This window comes from Pipistrellus hanaki (genome assembly GCF_964339955.1).
Source record: "Pipistrellus hanaki genome assembly, chromosome: 9".
Lineage (NCBI taxonomy): Eukaryota > Metazoa > Chordata > Mammalia > Chiroptera > Vespertilionidae > Pipistrellus > Pipistrellus hanaki.
The window spans coordinates 11,982,289-12,002,090 of NC_140511.1; the positions used below are offsets into that span (position 1 = coordinate 11,982,289).

General features: G+C 59.4%; 1 protein-coding gene across 1 annotated transcript in view; it reads right to left on the reverse strand.

The window, feature by feature from the left end:
• Positions 1-9,617: 9,617 nt before the first annotated feature.
• The window catches only part of ZBTB16 (zinc finger and BTB domain containing 16), a 186,038-nt gene continuing 175,853 nt past the window's right edge, over positions 9,618-19,802 (reverse strand). The window contains exons 6-7 of the mRNA XM_084893895.1: positions 16,595-16,762; positions 9,618-14,915 (exon numbers count right to left, since the gene is read on the reverse strand). Of these exons, the coding sequence (XP_084750021.1) occupies positions 14,686-14,915; positions 16,595-16,762 (398 nt within the window). The 3' untranslated portion in view covers positions 9,618-14,685. The remainder of the gene's footprint in view (positions 14,916-16,594; positions 16,763-19,802) is intronic.

Genomic DNA, 19,802 nt, shown 5'->3' on the forward strand with positions numbered 1-19,802 from the left:
AAATTCATGTTGGCTGTAACCTCAGAATCTGACCACACTGGGAATGGGGCCTTTGCAGGTATGATGAAGATAAAGACTAAGATGAGAGCATGCTGGCCTGCGGAAGGCCCTTTATGAATGAGTGTCCTTAAAGAGACAGAAAACAACACACACTGACGCGCAGGGAAGGCCAAGGAAAGGCAGAGACAGATGCTGCCACAGCAGGAAAGCCAGAAGCCACCAGGAGCTGGAAGAGACAAGAAAAAAAAATCCTTACCCAGAGTCTCCAGAGAGAATGTGGTCCTACCAAACCTTGGTTTGGGATTCCTGGTTTCCACAACTGGAAAAGAATCCATTTCTGCTTCAAGCCACCAACTGGTGGTGATTTGCCACGGCAGCCTTAAGAAACAATGCGGGGGTGTGCTACCTCTTAAAGCCGCTGCCCGCCAATAATTCACACGATTCCTGCTCACTGAGATGGTTGGAGAGCAGTCCCTGGCCACTCCTAACTGCAAGGAAAAGAATCTTAATTTGTCCCAAAGGAGGAGAGGAAACCACTGCAGGAAGGCGTTTTGTGAAATGGTTCACTGTTGCATAGCACGGGCCGTCAGTCATTTCAATCGTTTACCCAGTAGGTGGGGGGAGGGTGCAGATAACTTGCTCTTAGTTCACGAAGCTGATGGGGGACCGCACATCACCCGGACAGCCCACATTTGGGAACGGAGGCAATGACGGTAGAATTTGGGTTGGTTCTCTTTGGGAGGAGGCGTGTTCTATGAACCAGAAGAAGAGTGTTAACAAGTATCTGGTGACTAGAAGGACAGATCGTGGCAGAAACTGCTAGCTCTTTACCAAAAGTCAATATCTTCATCCTCTGGACATAGCTGGAATACATTTCCCAGCCTCCCTTGCAGGTAGGCGTGGCCACGTGACCAAGTACAGTCCAATGGAATGAAAGCAGGAAAGATAATGTCATTACTGGCCTCCAGTTTTTAAAAAGCAGGCAAGCCCCCTTCAAACTCTCTCCCCCCTTCTTCTGGAGAGATGAAGATGGTGATGGCAAGGCCTCCAGGAATGGCAGGACCGTGGGATGTAGGAAAGAGCCACCTGCCAGCCACACGCGCTCACCTCGGACAGTGAAAGGAGTGAGAAGGAAACGTCCATTACATTTGAGCCGCTGCCTATTTCGAGTTTGTTTGTTCTAGCCGCTGGCATTATATTGGGTGCCCAGTCGAAGTGACAGGCCTACATATGTGTGGACAAGGCTTCTGATAAGGGCATGTTTAGTGGAAAATGCCTGTTAGACATTAAGATGCAGGTGTCAACTAAGCAGCTGAGTCAGGAACTCAGTGGAAAACTCAAGACTGGAGTGAAACATTGAGTCATCAGCACACAGTAAAAGCCACAGAAGCAGATGAGAAACCAAAGAGGAGAGCAGGGAGACAGGAAAGAGGGTCACAGACACGTTCAGAGATCATGGAAATCACATGCACAGTGCCAGCTGAGGAAGACGAAGGAGCCAGCCAGGGAGACTGGGCGGCAGCTGGGGGCTGGGAGACACCAGGAGAGTGAGTATCTCCACAGGAGCCAGGCATGCTGGGAGGTGAGGTGAGACAGCAAAGCAGCCAGTGTTCTGGCGGACGGAGCCAGGCCGAGCTTGACAAGACAGTTTCCAACGGGTAAAAGAGATAAAACTTGGGTCAGAAACTGCTGTAGGAACATGAAGAAGACGGTGCCAATCACAGCTCTGCTTTTAGAATTTTGCTGTTCCAAGGAGAAGGGTTTGGATGGTGACTAAAGGGGGACTTGGGGCTAGGGGAAGGTTTGTAAAATAGATGTTTGTGTGCTGATGGGAATAATCAGGTGGAGAGGGAAAAACAGATGCAACAGAGAGAAGAGAAGCGCAGGAGCAAAGAGCTAAGACGCAGAGGGTGAGACCCAGCGCCCAAGGCCTTCGCTAGGAGGAAGGCCACGGGATTCACCGCGGTCTCACTTCCTGGGCTTCATGAGGGTGGGGATGACAAATGGCCTCTGTTTCCGGAAGGCAGGCAGAGACCGGCTGCTGTTCTGTTGTTCTTGCTGTGCATTTTCATTTGTGGTCCTTTGACTTCCAGTGTCCAGCCTGCTCTCAGCTGTGCTCTGGGGAATTAGAGAAAGGCCAAGGACCAATGCTCGGGCCAGGATGTTAGGGAGGAATGCTAATTAGCAAGAGACTTCTGAGAACAAGGTGAGTATCAGTTAAGTCAAATTTGTGAGGTCCAGTCCCTCCCACCCCCTACTCTGTTCCGGCCACCTCTCGACCTTCCCTTCCCCTAATGGGGGTTTATCAGGGAAGGCCCTTTCCTTCCTCTGCCCATAAGATCAGCCTTCATTCATGCAGTCCCCTTTCTCACCACCAGGTGTCATCAGAAGCCCACTCTAAGCAGCGGGCCATGCTGCTCCAGGAGGGTCATACAGGGACTCACTGCTTTGTAAAGAATCATTAGCAGACGATATGGAGCCAGAGGTACCCTTCGCTCTGAGGGTCTTTACAGTTGTCAAGAGTCAGAATCTTAGACGTTTATTGTGGAGAAGGGTCTTCCAAACCATCCATTTGAAATGGCTGGAGGTGCCAAGGGGCACGGAGAGAGACAAAATGATCCTTCCTGTGACCATTTCCAACCAAACAACCCTTAGACCCTCTGCTCACAGGATGGGGAGTCCACTGTCTCCTGGAGAACTCGGGTGTTAGCCTGAGCATCCTGTGTGAGCAGCCGGAGGGGGCTGTGGGGGTTTGGGGACAGGCAGGAGGCTCGCTCCCTACCTTAGAAGAGCAGTTCTATTTTAGAGGCAGAAGCTGGCTTTAGCGACCGTCCCCTGTGGCTGTCCCAGGACACAGACGTTTCTCAGGAGGAAAAAGATGCTCCATGGCCTCTGGCTCCTAGGATCACCTCTCAGGCCCATGAGCCAGACCGGGGTGCTCTGTGTGACCCCTGCCCCATGAGCCTGCTTCTCCCCCACAGGAGGATGAGGCCCAGGGGTCCCTGGGGTGCGGCCTGGCTGACAGCAACCTCCAGCCCAGCCTTGGGGAACCGGAGAAGCTGCATTTGATCAGGCCAGTTAGTCCGTGGAGGGGAAGGCGGGAGAAAGGGGTCAGGATAGAAATAATAAATAACTCGGGAGAACTTCTTGAAAGTCCGGCTGAACTTTCTGCCATGTAGTGTAAGGTGCTTCTTTCCCAGCATCAACCACATGTGTCAAACACAAGGCCCGCGGGCCAAATCCAGCCCGCCAGGCCTTGCAATGTGGCCCGCACCGCGCTGTCATCACTGCACTCTGCTGTCAGTTTATGACATTGTCAGTTTATGACTGTTCAGTAAACCATTCGGCCCGCGATTTAGGCTGGATTTTAGATTTTGGCCCCTTCTCTGATTGAGTTCGATACCCCTAAACCACCTTCTCCTCTTACCCACCCTCCTGGGGCAGCAGGGACCTGAAAGGAAACTGTGCTTTCTGGATTCCAGACCCAGCCGAGCTGCAGAAGCACCCGTAGCCAATGCCCACCAGGTGGCGACAGAGTCCCAGCCATGCCATCAGAGGCTGTGTCCACCGCAGCCCCCAGGTTCCTTGGTCTGGCGGAGGGGTTCTTGTCCTGGAAATAAGTGTCTAGGCCACCACCTCCTCTCCCTGGCCACCCCTGAGCTGGCCACCATTGCTAATTTTCATTTTCACAGCAGCGTGGTGTTTAGAAAGCCGATTCTTGTGCCTTATATTTCAGTTGGTGCATGTCCTGAGCATAGAGGGCAGGCCTCCCAGCACCCATGGTACAGCTGAGGAAACAGAACCGGAGAGTGATTTTGAGATGTAGTCAAGGCCACGTGGTAAATGCAGAGCTGACCTCAGACGAAGGTCATCTGGATTCTGAACCCCAGGTTTTCTCTGCCAGACCCCACTGACCTCTTTCCTCAGGAGTCACTCATGCTATTTCAAATAGAGCAGAGCCTGGGTGCTTGATCCGATGGATGGGGCCCATCCGGTCTTCAGAAAGCTGCCACGCCCTCAGTGCAGGGCCCAGCTCTGCCATGGGCCATAGGACGCTGAGGAGGAGGCAGTGCCTGGTGTGGGATTTAGGAATTAATTATATAAGATATAGAAATAAGGACATAAGCAGGACCCTATCGCCAGGAAGAGGGAGGTGGGGGTGTGGCTAAGGTTGGACTTGGGTCTGCCCCCGGGAAAGGCTGCTGAGCAAAGGAAAGGCTCCAGAACCTGAATTTCCAGCAAATTCTGGCAAGTATGTAAGCAAGGCAGGCAGAGCTGGGAGACAGAGGTTTTGCTTCAACAAGGTCCTCTTTCTGGCACAGAGTAGAAGCTATGAGAACATACAGGGAGCGGCCAGATGATTACTATCCCTGAACGCATAATAACCTGGCTACTCAGTGTGTGTGTGTGTGTGTGTGTGTGTGTGTGTGTGTGTGTATGAGGCCCAGTGCATGAATTCGTGCATGGGTGGGGTCTGGCCAACCTGGCCAGGGGAGGGGACATGGGCGGTTGGCCAGCCTGCCTGCTGGTTGAAATCCTGGTCGAGGGGACAATTTGCATATTAGCCTTTTCTTATATAGGATATACACTGAGTGGCCAGATTATTATGCATTCGGAGATCATCATCATCTGGCCACTCAGTGTACAACTAGAAGGCAGTCGGCAGACCTGGGTGGGTGGGGCCAGGAGAGGGGAGACAGCTCCTGGGCAGGCGAAGTGCGGAGAGGACAGACAGAGCTGTTGAAATTCAGTCTCGGCTGCAAGTCTCACCGTCAGCACCAGCAGCTCCGGAGCCCCAGCCCCAGCCTCCAGCCTGTAAGAGGTGTGGGGCGCGCACCCCGCACTGAGCCGTGGGCGCCGGAGGGCGCGGCGGAGCAGGCGCAGCTGGATCGCCCTGGTGGGCGGAGGGCGAGCTAGCGAGGAGCCCCCTCCCTCCGGTCTGGAGTCCGTGTGGACAAAGGCAATGGTTTTCTCATTGTTGTGGGGCCCCAGGGACTCTGGGAGGGTGGCAGATTTGGGGGCTCTGTGCCAGGCGGCACCTCTGCACCCCATCTCCCTGGGGGGATACAGAGGAACGGGGTGCAGCCAGCCGGCGCGCAGCTGAGAGCAGCGGCTCTGCTATTAATGTAGTCGGTAAATAAGTAAAGGAGGGCTTAAGCTCTGTGCACTCAGTCAGCTCCGAACTACGGGGCAATTAGCGCAGCGGGGCTGCCCGGCAGGCGGAATGAGCGAGTTCACTTTCACTGAGGCACCCCGTGGCGCAGGCGCAGAGCACAGCCCCCCCTCCCCCCAGCCCTCCCCCGCAGCCCGGAGGGCCCGGCCTGGGAGGGGATCCTGGGCCCAGAACTGCTGAGACCATTGTGGCAGGGGACCACGTGTCTGCATGCACACTTGTGCACATGCACACATGCTTACACACACACACACACAGCGATGCCCAGGGAGCTCCCTGCCTGCGATGAGCAGTGTCCTGTGCTGGCTGCTCCTTCCTTTGCACATGGCAAACGCCGTTCCGATGTCTCTGTGCACTGACATGACACATGTGAGGGAAGCAGGAGTGCCTCCGCCGTGGCCTCTGCAGCCGGGGACACGCATGCACACGGCCTGGGCGGGCCCGCCGTGCACACGGAGTGGAAGGCTCACCCTCCTTGGCCATTGGATCCACATTGCCCCTCTCCTTCCCTCCCTCTCCACCCCTTCTTCCATTTGTTTGTTCAACGAAGGGTCCCTGGGTGTGTGCCACGCCCGGACAGCGCCAGGCTGAGCACAGAGAGACGTGCAAGACACACGGCTTGCCTGCGGGAAGCTCCAAGCCGGGTGGTGACAGCGACGAGGGCAGGTGCAGCCTGCAGGCACCGTCCGGGGGAAAGGTGTGTGCTGTGACCCGAGTCAGGAGACGCCGAGGTGGCCGGGCGGAGGGGAGGGGCGTGTGCGCTGGCGCTGTCCCCCCAGAGGACACAAGCCCACGGGGGCGGATCTCCTTGTCTTCAGAACCGTCTGTGGTCCAGCCATCCGTCCGTCCATCCGTCTGGAGCGGAGCAGGGGCGGCCCAGGGCCATGCGGACGATCCAGAGACAGGGCGGGCGGCGAGCACCGGGCCCGTCACCACGGGTCTCGCTGGCCTCGTGTGGAGTTCGCGTCCATCCTGAGCGTGAGGAGCCACCCGGCCTTCAGACGGACAGGACGCTGTGGGCGCTTCTGGGGGAGCCCTCAGCCGCTCCGAGGAAGCAGAGGCGGGGACGGGCGGGCGGAGCGGCGGCCGGTGCTCCCCCCTGCGCTCCTCCCGATGGGGGCCCGGGAGCCTGGCGGTGGAGAGCTGGATGGAGACGCCGTGGCCGTGGATGATGCCCCACCGAGCGCAGGCCTTCAGCTCGTCTCTGCTGGCTGGGGCTGGGGCAGGGGGAGCCCGTCGGAACGGCTGGCTGGAAGGAGGGCTGTTACGGCGACAGGATGCGACCCAAGGGCCCACCTGAATCCAACCAGCCTCGGCCAGAGGGACAGTGTGCGGAGGGGGCTCCACTTCATATCCTTGGAGACACGTTCGGGAGGAATGCAGCCCCTCCCCCAGCCGCCTGACCCCTCCTCTGACCCCAGCAGAGTGCCCTTCTGGCGAGTCCTGTCTGTCCGGGAGGAGGCTGCCCAGGGCTGGGCTGGGGCAGAGGGCAGCTGGGCCGGGCTCCGGGGGAGGGCGCAGGACGGCGCGGGGCCGCGGGGCCGCGGAGCGTTCTCAGGCCGGCCCCGCCAGGGCCCCTTTCTCTCCATGAGATCATATCTGGGTCAAAGAGCATGTAAAGCAGGCAGACCCTGGCAGCCACACAAAGCCCATTCAGCCGGGGCCTATTCACGCACCCCCTCTCCCCCGGAGCCTGCACCGCAGCGACCCCAGCGCAGCGCCTAAGCCCCAGCTTTGATGTCCGAGAACAGAAAACGGCGATTAAATGTTGTTTTAAAGAGGCCGTGCTCGCTCCCTCCCATCTGTCAGGAGAAAGCGGAGGCCTAAGTGGGGAGGAGTGTGGGGGAGGAGTGTGGGGGAGGGACGGGGCCTGCGGGGGTCGGGGGAGCCCCCGGGAGGGGTGAGGCCTGGGCAGGGCCCAGGACCAGGGAAGAAAGGGGTGGATGGATGGCTCGGAGGAGTGGAGACGGGGGCTCAAAATCAAACCCAATGTATTTCTGGCAAAGGATTGTTTCCAAGATGAGAAATATGGGGAGAGGGAATGAATGTGAGACAGGCTCAAAAGCAAAAACAGAAAGAAAAAAAAAAGAACAACAAACACACACACACACACACACACACAAGAGAAAGGAGGAGTGGACAGAAGAAAGATTAGGTGAAAGGGAAAAAGAGATGAAGGGAAGGGAAGACGAGAGAGGAGCAGAGAGAAGGAAGGAGACAGATGAGCCTCGGGCTGGAGAGCCGAGGGCGCCCTGCGGTGGTGGTCCTGGGAATGGCGTCCGGCCGGTGTGCTCTCAGTCCGGTTCCCTCGGCCCCTCTTCCAGTCCGTGCCCAGCAGGCAGGTGAGGCAAAGACAGGGCCCCCCACAGGCTGTGGTGCCGGAGGGTGCAGGGCGATGGCTCCCAGTGACCCCCAGTAATGTAGGCCAGGTGGGCAGTGGTTCCCCGAATCCTGCCCCTTGCCCCCCCTTCCCCTCGACAAGGCCTGCAGCCGTCACCGGGCCAGGTGGGTCCCAGGCATCGGTTCCCACCGGAAGGCGCTGTGTCCTGGGCTGTAGTGGGAGATGGTGACTTTGGTCGGAGTAGGGCAGGCACTGAGCCAGCAGGCCTAGGACTGGGCAGACCTGGTTTCCCAGCTCCACAGCCAGGGCAAAGCTCCAGCCCCAGGGAGGGGAAAGGAAGGCCTCCTTGACCCAGAGACACGGAGAGGAGGGCCCGCCCCCCCCCCCCCCCCCCCGAGTTTTGCGGGAATGCTTTATTTATTCTGCCGGTGGTGACGCTGAGCCTGCACCTCACCTCCCACCTGAGCCTTTCCCTCCTGTCCTGTCTCCTTTCTCCATGGGGCTTGGCTGCCACCGACCCCGGGGCTTTAACAACTGGGTGGCAGCTTCTGGCTGAGAAACTTCTGACGCTTGCTGAAGCCGAGACGTAGAAACGTCTCCATCAGCCACAGCCCTGCCTCTGGAGTCCCGGAGACACAAACCCAGCTTGGAGTCAGGAGATGTGGAAGCAGGTTCCGACTCCGCTGCTCATCCGCTGTGTAATCGGAGCACGCTGAGCCAACGCCAGTCCGGAGCCCCGGCGGCGACCAGCCAGCTCCCCAGGGCAGGGGCACTGGTGCTGCCAGCGCTGCTCCCGGCGCCCTCCCCCAGCCCTGGGCCAGGCACCTCCCGCAGCACCAGGCCAGGGGGCCAGGGGGGCAGGGGCCAGGGGACCAGGGGCCAGGGGACCAGGGGGGCAGGGGGCCGGGGGACCAGAGGGCTAGGGGACCAGGGGGCCAGGAGGCCAGGGGACCAGGGGAGCAGGGGAGCAGGGGGGCAGGGGACCAGGGGACCAGGGGGGCAGGGGGCCAGGGGAGCAGGGGACCAGGGGACCAGGGGACCAGGGGGGCAGGGGACCAGGGGGGCAGGGGGCCAGGGGACCAGGGGGGCAGGGGGTCAGGGGACCAGGGGGCCAGGAGGCCAGGGGAGCAGGGGACCAGGGGACCAGGGGGGCAGGGGACCAGGGGACCAGGGGACCAGGGGGGCAGGGGGCCGGGGGGCCAGGGGGGCAGGGGGCCGGGGGACCAGAGGGCCAGGGGACCAGGGGGCCAGGAGGCCAGGGGACCAGGGGGGCAGGGGGGCAGGGGACCAGGGGACCAGGGGGGCAGGGGGCCGGGGGGGCAGGGGACCAGGGGGACCAGGGGACCAGGGGGGCAGGGGACCAGGGGAGCAGGGAACCAGGGTACCAGGGGGGCAGGGGGCCGGGGGGGCAGGGGACCAGGGGACCAGGGGGGCAGGAGGCCAGGGGACCAGGGGGGCAGGGGACCAGGGGACCAGGGGGGCAGGGGACCAGGGGAGCAGGGAACCAGGGGACCAGGGGGGCAGGGGGCCGGGGGGGCAGGAGGCCAGGGGACCAGGGGGGCAGGGGGCCGGGGGGGCAGGGGGACCAGGGGGACCAGGGGACCAGGGGACCAGGGGGCAGGGGACCAGGGGGACCAGGGGGCAGGGGGACCAGGGGGACCAGGGGACCAGGGGGGCAGGGGACCAGGGGACCAGGGGACCAGGGGGCAGGGGACCAGGGGGACCAGGGGGCAGGGGACCAGGGGAACCAGGGGACCAGGGGACCAGGGGACCAGGGGACCAGGGGGCAGGGGACCAGGGGGACCAGGGGACCAGGGGGGCAGTGGGCATGGGGACCAGGACTGAAGGAACCATGAGCCGGTGCCCGCACCACGGGTGGTGATAGCACCGTCCGTATCCAGTTTTCTTTCCAAATCAGAAAACTACGACATGGAGCGGGTCTGTGCCCGGTAAATGGGGCATCGAACTGACGCACGGATACGGCTGAACGTGGAGCCCAGAGCTCTCTCTTCCTCCCGCGGACGGAAGTCTCCGTTCCCCCATGCCCCCCACCCGAGGAAAGGCAGAGAAGACACACCAGTTCTCACACACAGGGACACTCGGTGCCAGAGACAACTGAATTAACTTTATTCTCTTCTAACTGCAGATTCAAGGTATACAACTGAACATCGCTATTTTCCTTATGAGACTTATAAATAAAAATACAAAAAAATGTTCACTACAAAAAAATCTACTGTTAGTAGGATGTAAAAAATATTCTCTTTGCTATAGAAGGCACAACTTCACTGAGTGACACATGGAGAGAGAAACCTGCAGCAGGAAGTTCATGTTTTCCTTTAAATGTTGTCAGAACACTGGAATTACAGAGAGACGCATCCATCTACACGAAACGAAGGCAGCGGCGCAGAGCTCACCCGGGACCGCACAGCGGGGAGGGACGGCTTCGGGCGGGGCGGGTGGGGCCGGCAAGCAAACCTGGGTCACCAGGCGGGGCTGGGGCTGGGGCTGGGGCAGGGGCAGGGGCAGGGGCGGGAGTGGGGGGTGGGAGTGAAACAAACCAACAGAAATGAAAGGGGAAGGTGGGGAGGGACAGAGCAGCGGGAGGGAGAGAGAAGGAGAAAGAGAGAGAGAGAGAGAGAGAGAGAGAGAGAGAGAGATTTGTACAAAAAAGTAACCAGTATAATTGAAGAAACAAAATTGGGCAACCTCCTAAAATTAGGCTAAGAGGAGGCGCTGAGGTAGACATGAACTAGAACAGCAATAATTAAAACACTATCCGTAACACAGAGCGATCGGACGGGCACTTGTGCTGTCACGACAAAAGACGAGCCACAAAAAAACAACAGACGACGAAACAGAACACCCAAGCCGAAGGCTGGGCTTTGCTTGGTCCAGCAGGGCCGGGGCCCCCAGTGCTTTACTTTACACACATATATGTATATATTTATATATATTTATCTCTATATAGATGGGGCGGGTGTCTCGGTGCACCACCACGGCCCCGTCCCCTCCTCGCACGGATCATGCATGACGCCACGGGGACGGGCTCGAGGACACACGCCAGGGGGCAGGTACCCTGTCTGCAACGCGGGCACCCGGGCCTCGGGGAGCAGGGCTGCTGGCTAACAGGCCGGGGGATGGGGGGAGCCTGCACCCCTCTCCCCCCCCAGCCTCCCTCCTGGCCCTCTCCTGGCTGGCTCTGCCTCCCGCCCTCCCCAACCCCCCCGCCCTCCCCAACCCCCCCGCCCCCATCCGTGTCCGTGAAGCCTCAGTCGGGCTGTGGAGCTCCCGCTGAATGTCCAGGCAGGCGCTGCCATGAAGCCCCCGAAGGAGGAAACAGGATGGGAGGGAGAGCTACAGGCCTAGAACGGACGGCTTCTTCTTTCTCTGCTCTGTCTCACATCCCCTGCTCTCCCTCCCGCTGGGCTGGCGGGGGCCGGGCCGGACCTGCCCGCCCGCCACTCAGGCCCCTGAAGGCAGGAGCCCCAAGGCCCTCTCCCTCCCGGGCCTCCGCCCGCAGTCCCGCGCCAGCAGCCCCCGAAAGGGGCCACGCACCTTGCAAACACTGCAGCAGGGTTTTTCCCTTTTCTTTTTTTCTAAACATGGAGAACTGTTCAGGCACAAATATGCAACAAGCCCACATTGCATCCCTGGATTGTACGGAGTCACTGGGCCCCCCAGCCTCCCTCCCCACCCGCACCCCGACCCACCTTCCTCACCTCCGTGGCCTCCTCCAGAGCAGCAGTGATAGTCACTATTTATATCTCTCTTGCTATATATCTCTCTATATATATCTGTCTAGCCTACACACGGAGGAGCTCGATGCTTCGAGCGAGGGAAGGAGGGGCTGAGGAAGGAGCAGGCGTGAGGGCACTGCTGCTGGAAGCATCGGGGCCACGCCTGCAGGAGCGAGCCCCGGAGGGGACTGTGGCCTGGACCCCGCAGACTGGGGAGCGGGAGGCGCTGGACCAGGCCGCGGCGAGCAGGGTGTCCGCCTGCCGCGGCCACAGGCCGAAGGCGGCCCAGGGCCCGATGGCAGAGAGAAGAGGGGGGCCAAGCCACTGAGGCCTCCCCCGGGGGGCACAGCCTCCTCCGTCCTGCTCTCCAAGCCCCCTCTACCCAACACAGCAAAGCCTCCAGGTGATTCCTGGCCCTCACCTTGCCCCTAGGCCGGGCCACGGCGGCCTCGGCAAGCCCAGCATTCTCATCTTGGTGAGCAGGAGCCGAACAGGAGGCGCGCTGGCCTCTGTCCGGGGTGTCGGAGGCTTTGTGGGGGCCATGGGGGAACAAAGCAAGCTCCAGGGCTCCCACCCAGCGCCCTTCAGAAACCGAAGTCCAGGCCCCTCTCCCTGCCTCCCTTTTGGGGTTCCCAGGGCCCAAGGGGCACAGGTCCGACTCAGGACCGCCTAGGGCTGTGCCAGCAGACGCCTCACTGCCTGGCCTCACACCACACACAAGCAGCCACGCACACGCACACGCACACGCACACACACACACAAAGGGACATTTTGGTGGTGGTGGTGGTGGTGTTTTTTTTGTCTTTTTTTTTTTTTTTCCTATGCACATTACAAAAGGAAAGGGCAAGGGCCTGCAGAACTGACAAAGGAACTAAGGAACATTACAAAAATATTACAATTTGTAAGATCAGCTCCACCCCCTCAGCTGTGATGCGAAGGGGAGGAGGCCCGGCTGCAGGGCGGTGGGGCCAGTGACAGTGTCAGCCAGGTCTAGGGAACAGTTTGATTTCTCCTCCTTCCCCCCCCGAAGTCCAATGCCATCTCGCTGTGAAAACACTGTCTCCGGGAACTCACAGGTCCCGGGGCCAGCCTGCCCCCCTAGCCCCCCAGCCTGGGGGAGGAAGCCATAGTGCACAATGAATTCCTACAGACGGCTCCTCCCCAACCACTTCCCTCTTCACATTATAACCACGACTGCTCCAGTCACGGATTTCAAGTTTAGCTTTCTCCTTCCTCAAAGCACTAACTGATTATTATCATTGCAAAGTAGCATCTTCCCCATTCATCACTCCCAATCAACAGTCCAGCGACATGCCCCGCCCCCAGTCCTATACCCCCCAGTTTTTAAGGCCTTCAAATCGGGCGGGCAAGGCTGGAGGGATGGGGCCATGGGACGGGGGTGGTCTCAGCAGCACCCATCCCTCCGACTTCCCTGTGCGCCTCACAACGCTCCTCCACACAATGCTTCTTCCCTACACCACTTTTTAAAACCTAAGACAGAAACGCAGCCACAACTTTCTCAGAGAGAGAAAGGAAAGAAAACAACTCGGACAAATACAGCATGAGATGAAACAGAGGGCCCATCCCACGGTGAACACGAACAGGGCGAATGTGCTTTCCTAAGCGCGGGCGGAGGCTGGGGGGAGCGGGCCGAGGGCCGCAGGCGGGCAGGAGGGGGCAGAGGAAGGGCGAACAGAAGAGGTAGCTTTCAGAAAACAACACCCACCCCGCGCACAGAAGCACGACGGGCACATCCCTCGAAGCCAGGAAACAGACCGATTTTGGCAATGATAACGCACACAGAGGCGGCCGCAACCAGAGGTGGGGTCGCACACAGAGGCGGGGCTGCGCAGATGCAAGGACCTGAATGACACAAGCCCTCAGACCCAGCACACTGTCAGAAAGGGGGGTTGTGTCCAGAGTGTTTTAGGCTGAACCGATGCGTTCATGCTGTGGGCAGAGCCAACAGCGACTCCAAAGGCCCCCAATACCCGCCTCGCCCTCTGCCCACCCTCCGGGGACCCAGTCCCCACACCCAGGTCCCGAGGAATCCATCCTTCCGGCAGCTCCTTCCAGCTGGAAGACGGCTGCCCCGGGAGGGCTGGGGGCCGCGGCCAGCGGACAGGTACTAAGCCAACTACTAACGTACACAAGAAACAGAAAAGAACTCCCTCCCCATTCTCCCAGCCCCCAACCAGAAGGAGAGATGCAGGGGTTACAAAAGCTCACGAGGTCACAAAAAACTGAGGTAATTCAAGCCCAATGTGCTAACAGGGGAACCCGGACACACAAAAGAAGTAACACAAGGCCGAAGCGCTTTCAACAACTCCTCCTCTTCCTGTGGCCTGGCGGGGGCGGGGAGGTGGGGGGTGAGCCAGGAATTCTGTGCCCTCTCTGGATCTGGGGTTCCCACTGCGCTCACCAGGTCTGGGGTGTCTGAAAGGTCCCCAGGATGACTCAGCAGCACCCCTTGGCCAGCACCCTGACTGCCGGCAGGTGCCCCTTCTCTGGGGGAGGGCACACCCGGAGGCACCCACGGCCTCCCCTGGGACAGCAGTCCTCCCACCCATTCCGTCTCCCAGGGCCTGAGGAGGTGCAGGGAGCCCTGTCCGGGTGTCCGGGGACCATGTATCCGTAAGGATTTAGGTGTTTTTCCATCTGGGAGGCCAGTCTCTCAGGACAGGGCTTTCTGAGGGCAGCTCTTCCATCTGCTTCTGTTCTCAGAGGCTAAGGTGGGAGGGAATGGGGCTCTGGGCGGGACACAGATTCCCCACGAAGGAGATGGGGGTGGGGTTGGGGGGAGGCTGGGCACTCCCTGAACTGGAGGAGAGGAGGCAGGGGGAGGCGGGGACCAGGAGCTGGGAGAGGGGCGAGCGCCTTGAGGCTCCTGAAGACCAGGAGGGACATGCAGATCAGCAGAGCAGAGGGAAGCGACAGGTGAAATGAGTGAGGGAGGGGAAGAGGCGGCCTTCCCCACCCCCGTCTGCCCCCAGCAAACCAGCTGCCACTCTGAGTGTCAGCCAGCGCCCCAGTCCAGCCCCCCTATCTGCAGGCCCCCTGCTCCCCCTCCTCTTCCCCCCCCCCCCCCCCCCCCCCCGAGAGCCTCCATCTTCTGAGAAGGCTGAGGATGGCAGGCGGAGACTGGCTCTGACCCGGACACCCCTCACCTTCCTCTCAGACTCCATTTCTGGACATACAAGAGGGTGTGAGCAGAACAAAACCCCTCCACCCCCACCTCCAGCCGGGAGAGGAGGGACGGAGGCCCGGTCAGGGGCCATGGCAGGGCAGCCCGGTCCCCGGGAGCCCCAGTGAGACTCCGAGGCCAGAGAGAACTATCAGGTTTCCTTTTTCCTCCTTTTCCCTTCTATACAGACACGTGTTCTTCCCCGACTCCACCTGCGCTCACGCCTCCTCCGCCCGCCCGCCCGCCCGCTTCACACGTAGCACAGGTACAGGTAGGTCTTCTCTATTCTCCAGTCGGGCGGGATCTCCTCGGGCTTGTGGCCCTTCATGTGCTTCTGCATGGAGGACAGGCTGGGGCAGTACTCGGTGCAGATGGTGCACTGGTAGGGGGAGGCGCCGTTGTGCGTCCGCAGGTGCTTGATCATGGCCGAGTAGTCCCGGGAGCGCTGGTGGCACAGCTTGCACTCGAAGGGCTTCTCCCCTGCGGAAGGAGGGCGGAGGGAGAGCGGTGAGCGCCTCCCCTGGGCGCGGGGCCCTCGCCCACCCTGGTCCCGCGTCCCAGCACGGTGGGTGCAGGTGCACCTGGCAGGATAGCCCTCGTCACACATGGCAGCTGCGAGCCTGGAACACGCCAGTGCGACTGCGGCCTAGTCCTCCTGGCGTTTCCTGTCACTAACGGAACGGCCGCATGCAGCCAGGGGGGCGGTATGCACACAGCCCCCGCCCCTCCCTGGCCTTCCTCTTCCTCCCTCTCCCACAGGAGGGACTCGGGGGTCTGGGAAGGGGCCAGGGACGCCCAGAACGTCCTTGGGGATGGCCCTCCAGCAGTTCCTTCCAGGGGAGCGGGGCTACGGATGGTGGGGAGAAGGGGTGCGGGGAGATGAGGGACCTCGTCCTTCCAACTTTTGCATCTGGGCTTGCGTATCCTCACAGGCTCCTAGAACCCGCACCAAACCTCGCCTTCCCTCTGGGGCTGGCATGGGGGACAGGACGGCTGGGGGCCTCCTGCTGGAGTCCCCGGGCGCTGAGCCGAGGAGTGAGGAGACCTTGTTCCGATACAGTAATTAACTGGCCAGCCATCTCCCTATCGATACTCCTCCATGCAGAGGGCCCCGCAGATAATGAAGTAATGAACAGCCGAAGTGATCTAACTATCGACCTGCTATTTACAATAGTCACTGCCAATGCATTTAATGATCCGCCTGCCAGGCCACATCCCCGACGAGGGCTAAGGAGGCGCAGGCCCCTGGGGAATCTCTCGGACACTCTAGTGGCCAGCCGCGAGCACCCCATCCTCGCCTGTGGCCAATGCGAGAAAGCAGAGCGATGGCGACACGCGTCCTCTGCCCTCCTCTGAGAAGGGCAGCCACCTCCCCTCATCACAGGAGTCTTCCCCGGTGGCGAGACTACCGCCCACTGCACCGTATTCTCAGAGGACGGCCTTCTGAGGAGCTACCCGCCCCCAACCAGGGGTGGGCTGGTGGTGGAATCTGCAGCAAGAGGTTCCCTGCAGGCTTGGATGTGCAGCGCTTGCCATGGCCACGCTGTGACTACGCCCTCCATGGCCAAGGCTAAGCAACCACTGAATTTGCATTTGGGAAGAGATGTGCAGAAGAGGCTTCCACCAGCACCCAGCACCCACTGTCCCAGCTGGCAGGCCTGGACACTGGGATACTCCTGCTGGTCCACAGACGGACCCCAGGGAAACGTGTGGCTCACGTTTCTATTGTGTAAAAAGGAACATGAAGTCCCTTCGTGAAGTCCCTCTGAAATGGCGAAACATTCCACACCTGGGTTTTTTACGTGTATCTGTTCCTCCAGTCTCAGAACCTAACTCTAACTTAGGACTTCTCAACCCGCCTCATAACCTAACTCAATACCCTCTCATTCCTCCTGTCAAGTAAAAAACTACCCTAACCTTCACTTTCAGCTACGTGGGGAAACGTACTTCGGATTCACAGACAGACGCCATCCTGTGTGATCTGGGAGCCACTGGCTAGGGTTGCGGGAGGGCCGGTCTGGGTTCCTGGGAAGGGCTGTGGCCGATATGGCTGCCGCCGTCTTGCAAGGGGCCGTGGCACGCAGGTCAGCACACAGCGGGAGCCCCCCACCCGCCACCCCGCGCAGTCCCGGGGCGCTCCGGCCGCGCCGGCCCCGTACCTGTGTGCACCCTGTAGTGCGTCTCCAGCTGGTGCTTGAGGCTGAACTTCTTGCCGCAGCCATTGCACTCGTAGGGCTTCTCGCCCGTGTGGATGCGCTTGTGGCTTTTGAGTGTGCTCTCGTCCCGGAAGCAGCTGCCACAGAACTCACACTCGTACGGGTGGTCGCCTGTGGGGACAGGGCTGGTTCAGGGCTTCGCCTATCCCGGCCCCGCTCCAGGGCACAGCAGGAGGATGGGTGCCCGCATTCAACACCTGCAAACGCCACCGAAGGCCAGACCCCACCCTCTGCCGGCCCCCAGGGCATCAAACGTCTCACACACATCTATACCTTACTGTGGCCCCATGGTCACCCCGGGCCACGGGCCAGTCCTGGGGAAAGAGAGCCCATTCGCTTGAGAGAAATAGCCGCCCCCGGCGAGGCTAGAGCAGGCGTGGGGGCTCTGAGACCTGGCCTTCCTCAAGGTCAGGGGCAAAAGCCACTCCAGCCCAAAGAGCTGCCCTTCAGAAGTCCCTCCAGTTGGGAACCATGAGAACATTCTTCCAAAATGCCTTCTGCTCCTTCCCTCCTCCACAGTTTTATCAGCCTTCTCTCTGCTCGGTTTTCTCTTCTCTCCCCAGCCAACTTCTAGTCACCCTTCAAAGCCCAGCTCAAAAACCACCTGTTTGGAAGCTTCTCTTCAGTCCCCCGTCCCCAGGCAAAAAGAGGCTACACTTCCTTCCCTGTCCCCAAAGAGAAAAAAAAAAAGTCCAGCATTTTGTTCTTTTAGCAGCAGCGGTATAATTTTTATGGCACTTCCTGATGAAAATGGCCCAGATTTTTTTTAAAAAAATAAAATAATATTTTATTGATTTTTTTACAGAGAAGAAGAGAGAGGGATAGAGAGTTAAAAACATGGATGAGAGAGAATCATCGATCAGCTGCCTCTTGCACACCTCCCACGGGGATGTACCCGCAACCAAGGTACATGCCCTTGACCAGAACCGAACCTGGGGCCTTTCAGTCCACAGGCCGACTCACTGAGCCAAACCGGTTTCGGGCTGGCCCACATTTTTGAGTGCGCACTGCTATATGAAAAACTTCACACGGCTCATATCACGTAATGACTGCAAGAACATTACAAGAAAGGTATTACTCTTATCCTCTTCTTACAGATGAGAAAACGGAGATGCTTAGAAATGCTTAGAGATGGTCCTCAAGGTCACAGGCCATTCAGTAGCTGAGTCAGGGGTCGGATTCTGGTCTGCTTTAGGCTGGACATGGGACCGTCTCAGATTGCTCACTGACAGGCTACACTGACTCCCCGCCACGTCCACTGGGCTTCTAAGTGGAAGCGCGTGAAGGCCAAGGGGAGCTCCGTTCACCCCGGAGCCTCAGGACGCCCCAGAGTGGGCCCTCGGAAACGCTGGGCGGCTTCTCCTCGCCCGGAGCCCACGCCTACCAGCTCCCTTCCTGTGCATCCCGGAAGGTGAGAGGTCGGGGAGGGGGTGTAGGGGTTAACGACTTTGCGGTTTGTACCTAACGTGGGGGCTCCGGGGCTGCAAGGTGAAGACTTGAGCTACTTATTTATTACGGGAGCGAAGGCACAGACAATAAAGATAGATTGATCACCCCAGACTTTGTTCATGAATATTTAAATATCGCTGATTCGTCTTGTCACTGTAATTACAATTTCTCTGGGCCGCGTCTCCCACAACCACAGTTTATGGTAAAGAATGGCCCACTGTATTTCACCCGTCCCCCTGCAGATGCGCCGGGCTGCCAACCGTGTAATGTCCTCTGCATTTCATACATTTTCTCCGGCTGCTGAAGGTTTAAGTCATCCACAATGACCTACGTTTTTTCATTATCCCCATGTCAAACTGCGTGCGTGCCTGGGCATAAATTGTCCCTCTCGTTATAGACTCGCATGCCTGGGCCTTCACTTCCTCTTTAAAATTATATTTTACTCTCTTCTCTCTCCCCTCCTCAGGCCGCTACCCCAAGCTCCCCCCCTCTTGAATGCAGGGCCCTGTACCCACATAAATTCTCGTCGCTTCTGATGGCTCTGGAGGGTTTTTTAAGGCTCTTTGGGGAGTGGATGCGGGGGTCTGCCCACTGGCGGGCTCTCTCATGGGTGAAAGATTTGCAAGAAGCCCCCAGGGCACAGAGGGGTGGGGTAGGGTGGGGGAGCAACTCCACTGAGGAGTCGGATTGGAAAAGCTCAGGGAGCACAGCCGGCCCATGGGGCACGCCCAAGCGGCCGGTCCGGGAGGCCCTCCCATGCACACCTGGGTGGTTCTCAGCACCTCCTCCCCGCCAGTCACCGCTGGCTGCCAGCCCCATCTGACCCCAGGGGAAGGCACGCCCACCCAGACCCTGGGCCTCCTTAGCTGCGTGAGGTCACCCAGTGCCCGCACCCGCGTGCCACTTGCTGTGCAGACGCTGCACACACGGCCCTCCTGACATCCAGCTGCCCCTCCTTACGAACCCGCAATGATTACGGCTTTAATCAAGGATTCAGAATCCTCATCAAGATATAAATAAATAAATAAAAGCCAGGGCCACGGGAGACTTCAGCCGGAGCCGGTAATGCGCCCTCCCCTGCAGGGGGGGCCCTCCGCGTTTGAAAAACACGGGGCGGAGACAGCGAGGCCTGTCTGATCAGATTTTTATGAATTTAATTATGAAGCGGGTCACATGTTAAATAAGCTTAAATAGGAAATCTCCAGAGGCAGCCAGGGAAAGGAATAAGAAAAACTTAGCGCGTGCACACACACACACACACACACACATACACACTCACTCACACACCCCCCCTTTGGGAACACGGCAAGGACCTGGTCCAAAATCCTTACCCTGAGAGTTAATAGTGTCCGTGTTGCCGTAATGTACACAAAACTGGCCGCACAACTCCAAATCCAATTTGTGGTATATGCTGATTAACTCGGCAGCCTCTTTAATGAGCTTGACATTAAGTACAGGACAAAGGAGACCCATGAGGGTGCCCTCCGGCCTGCCCAGTGCACCGGTGACCCCCGCGGCCTGTCCTCACCTGCGGTGTCCCCCGCTCTGGCAGGCCTGGCGGCATTCTCCCTGTCCCAGCCCCTCCCCACCCCACCGGCTCCTGGCCCCTCCACGCAGCACAGCTGAGAGCTTATTATATGACGAGCCGCGTGAATCAGGGATCCATCAATGCCAGGAGCGCGGCTGGACTAACTTACCAAAC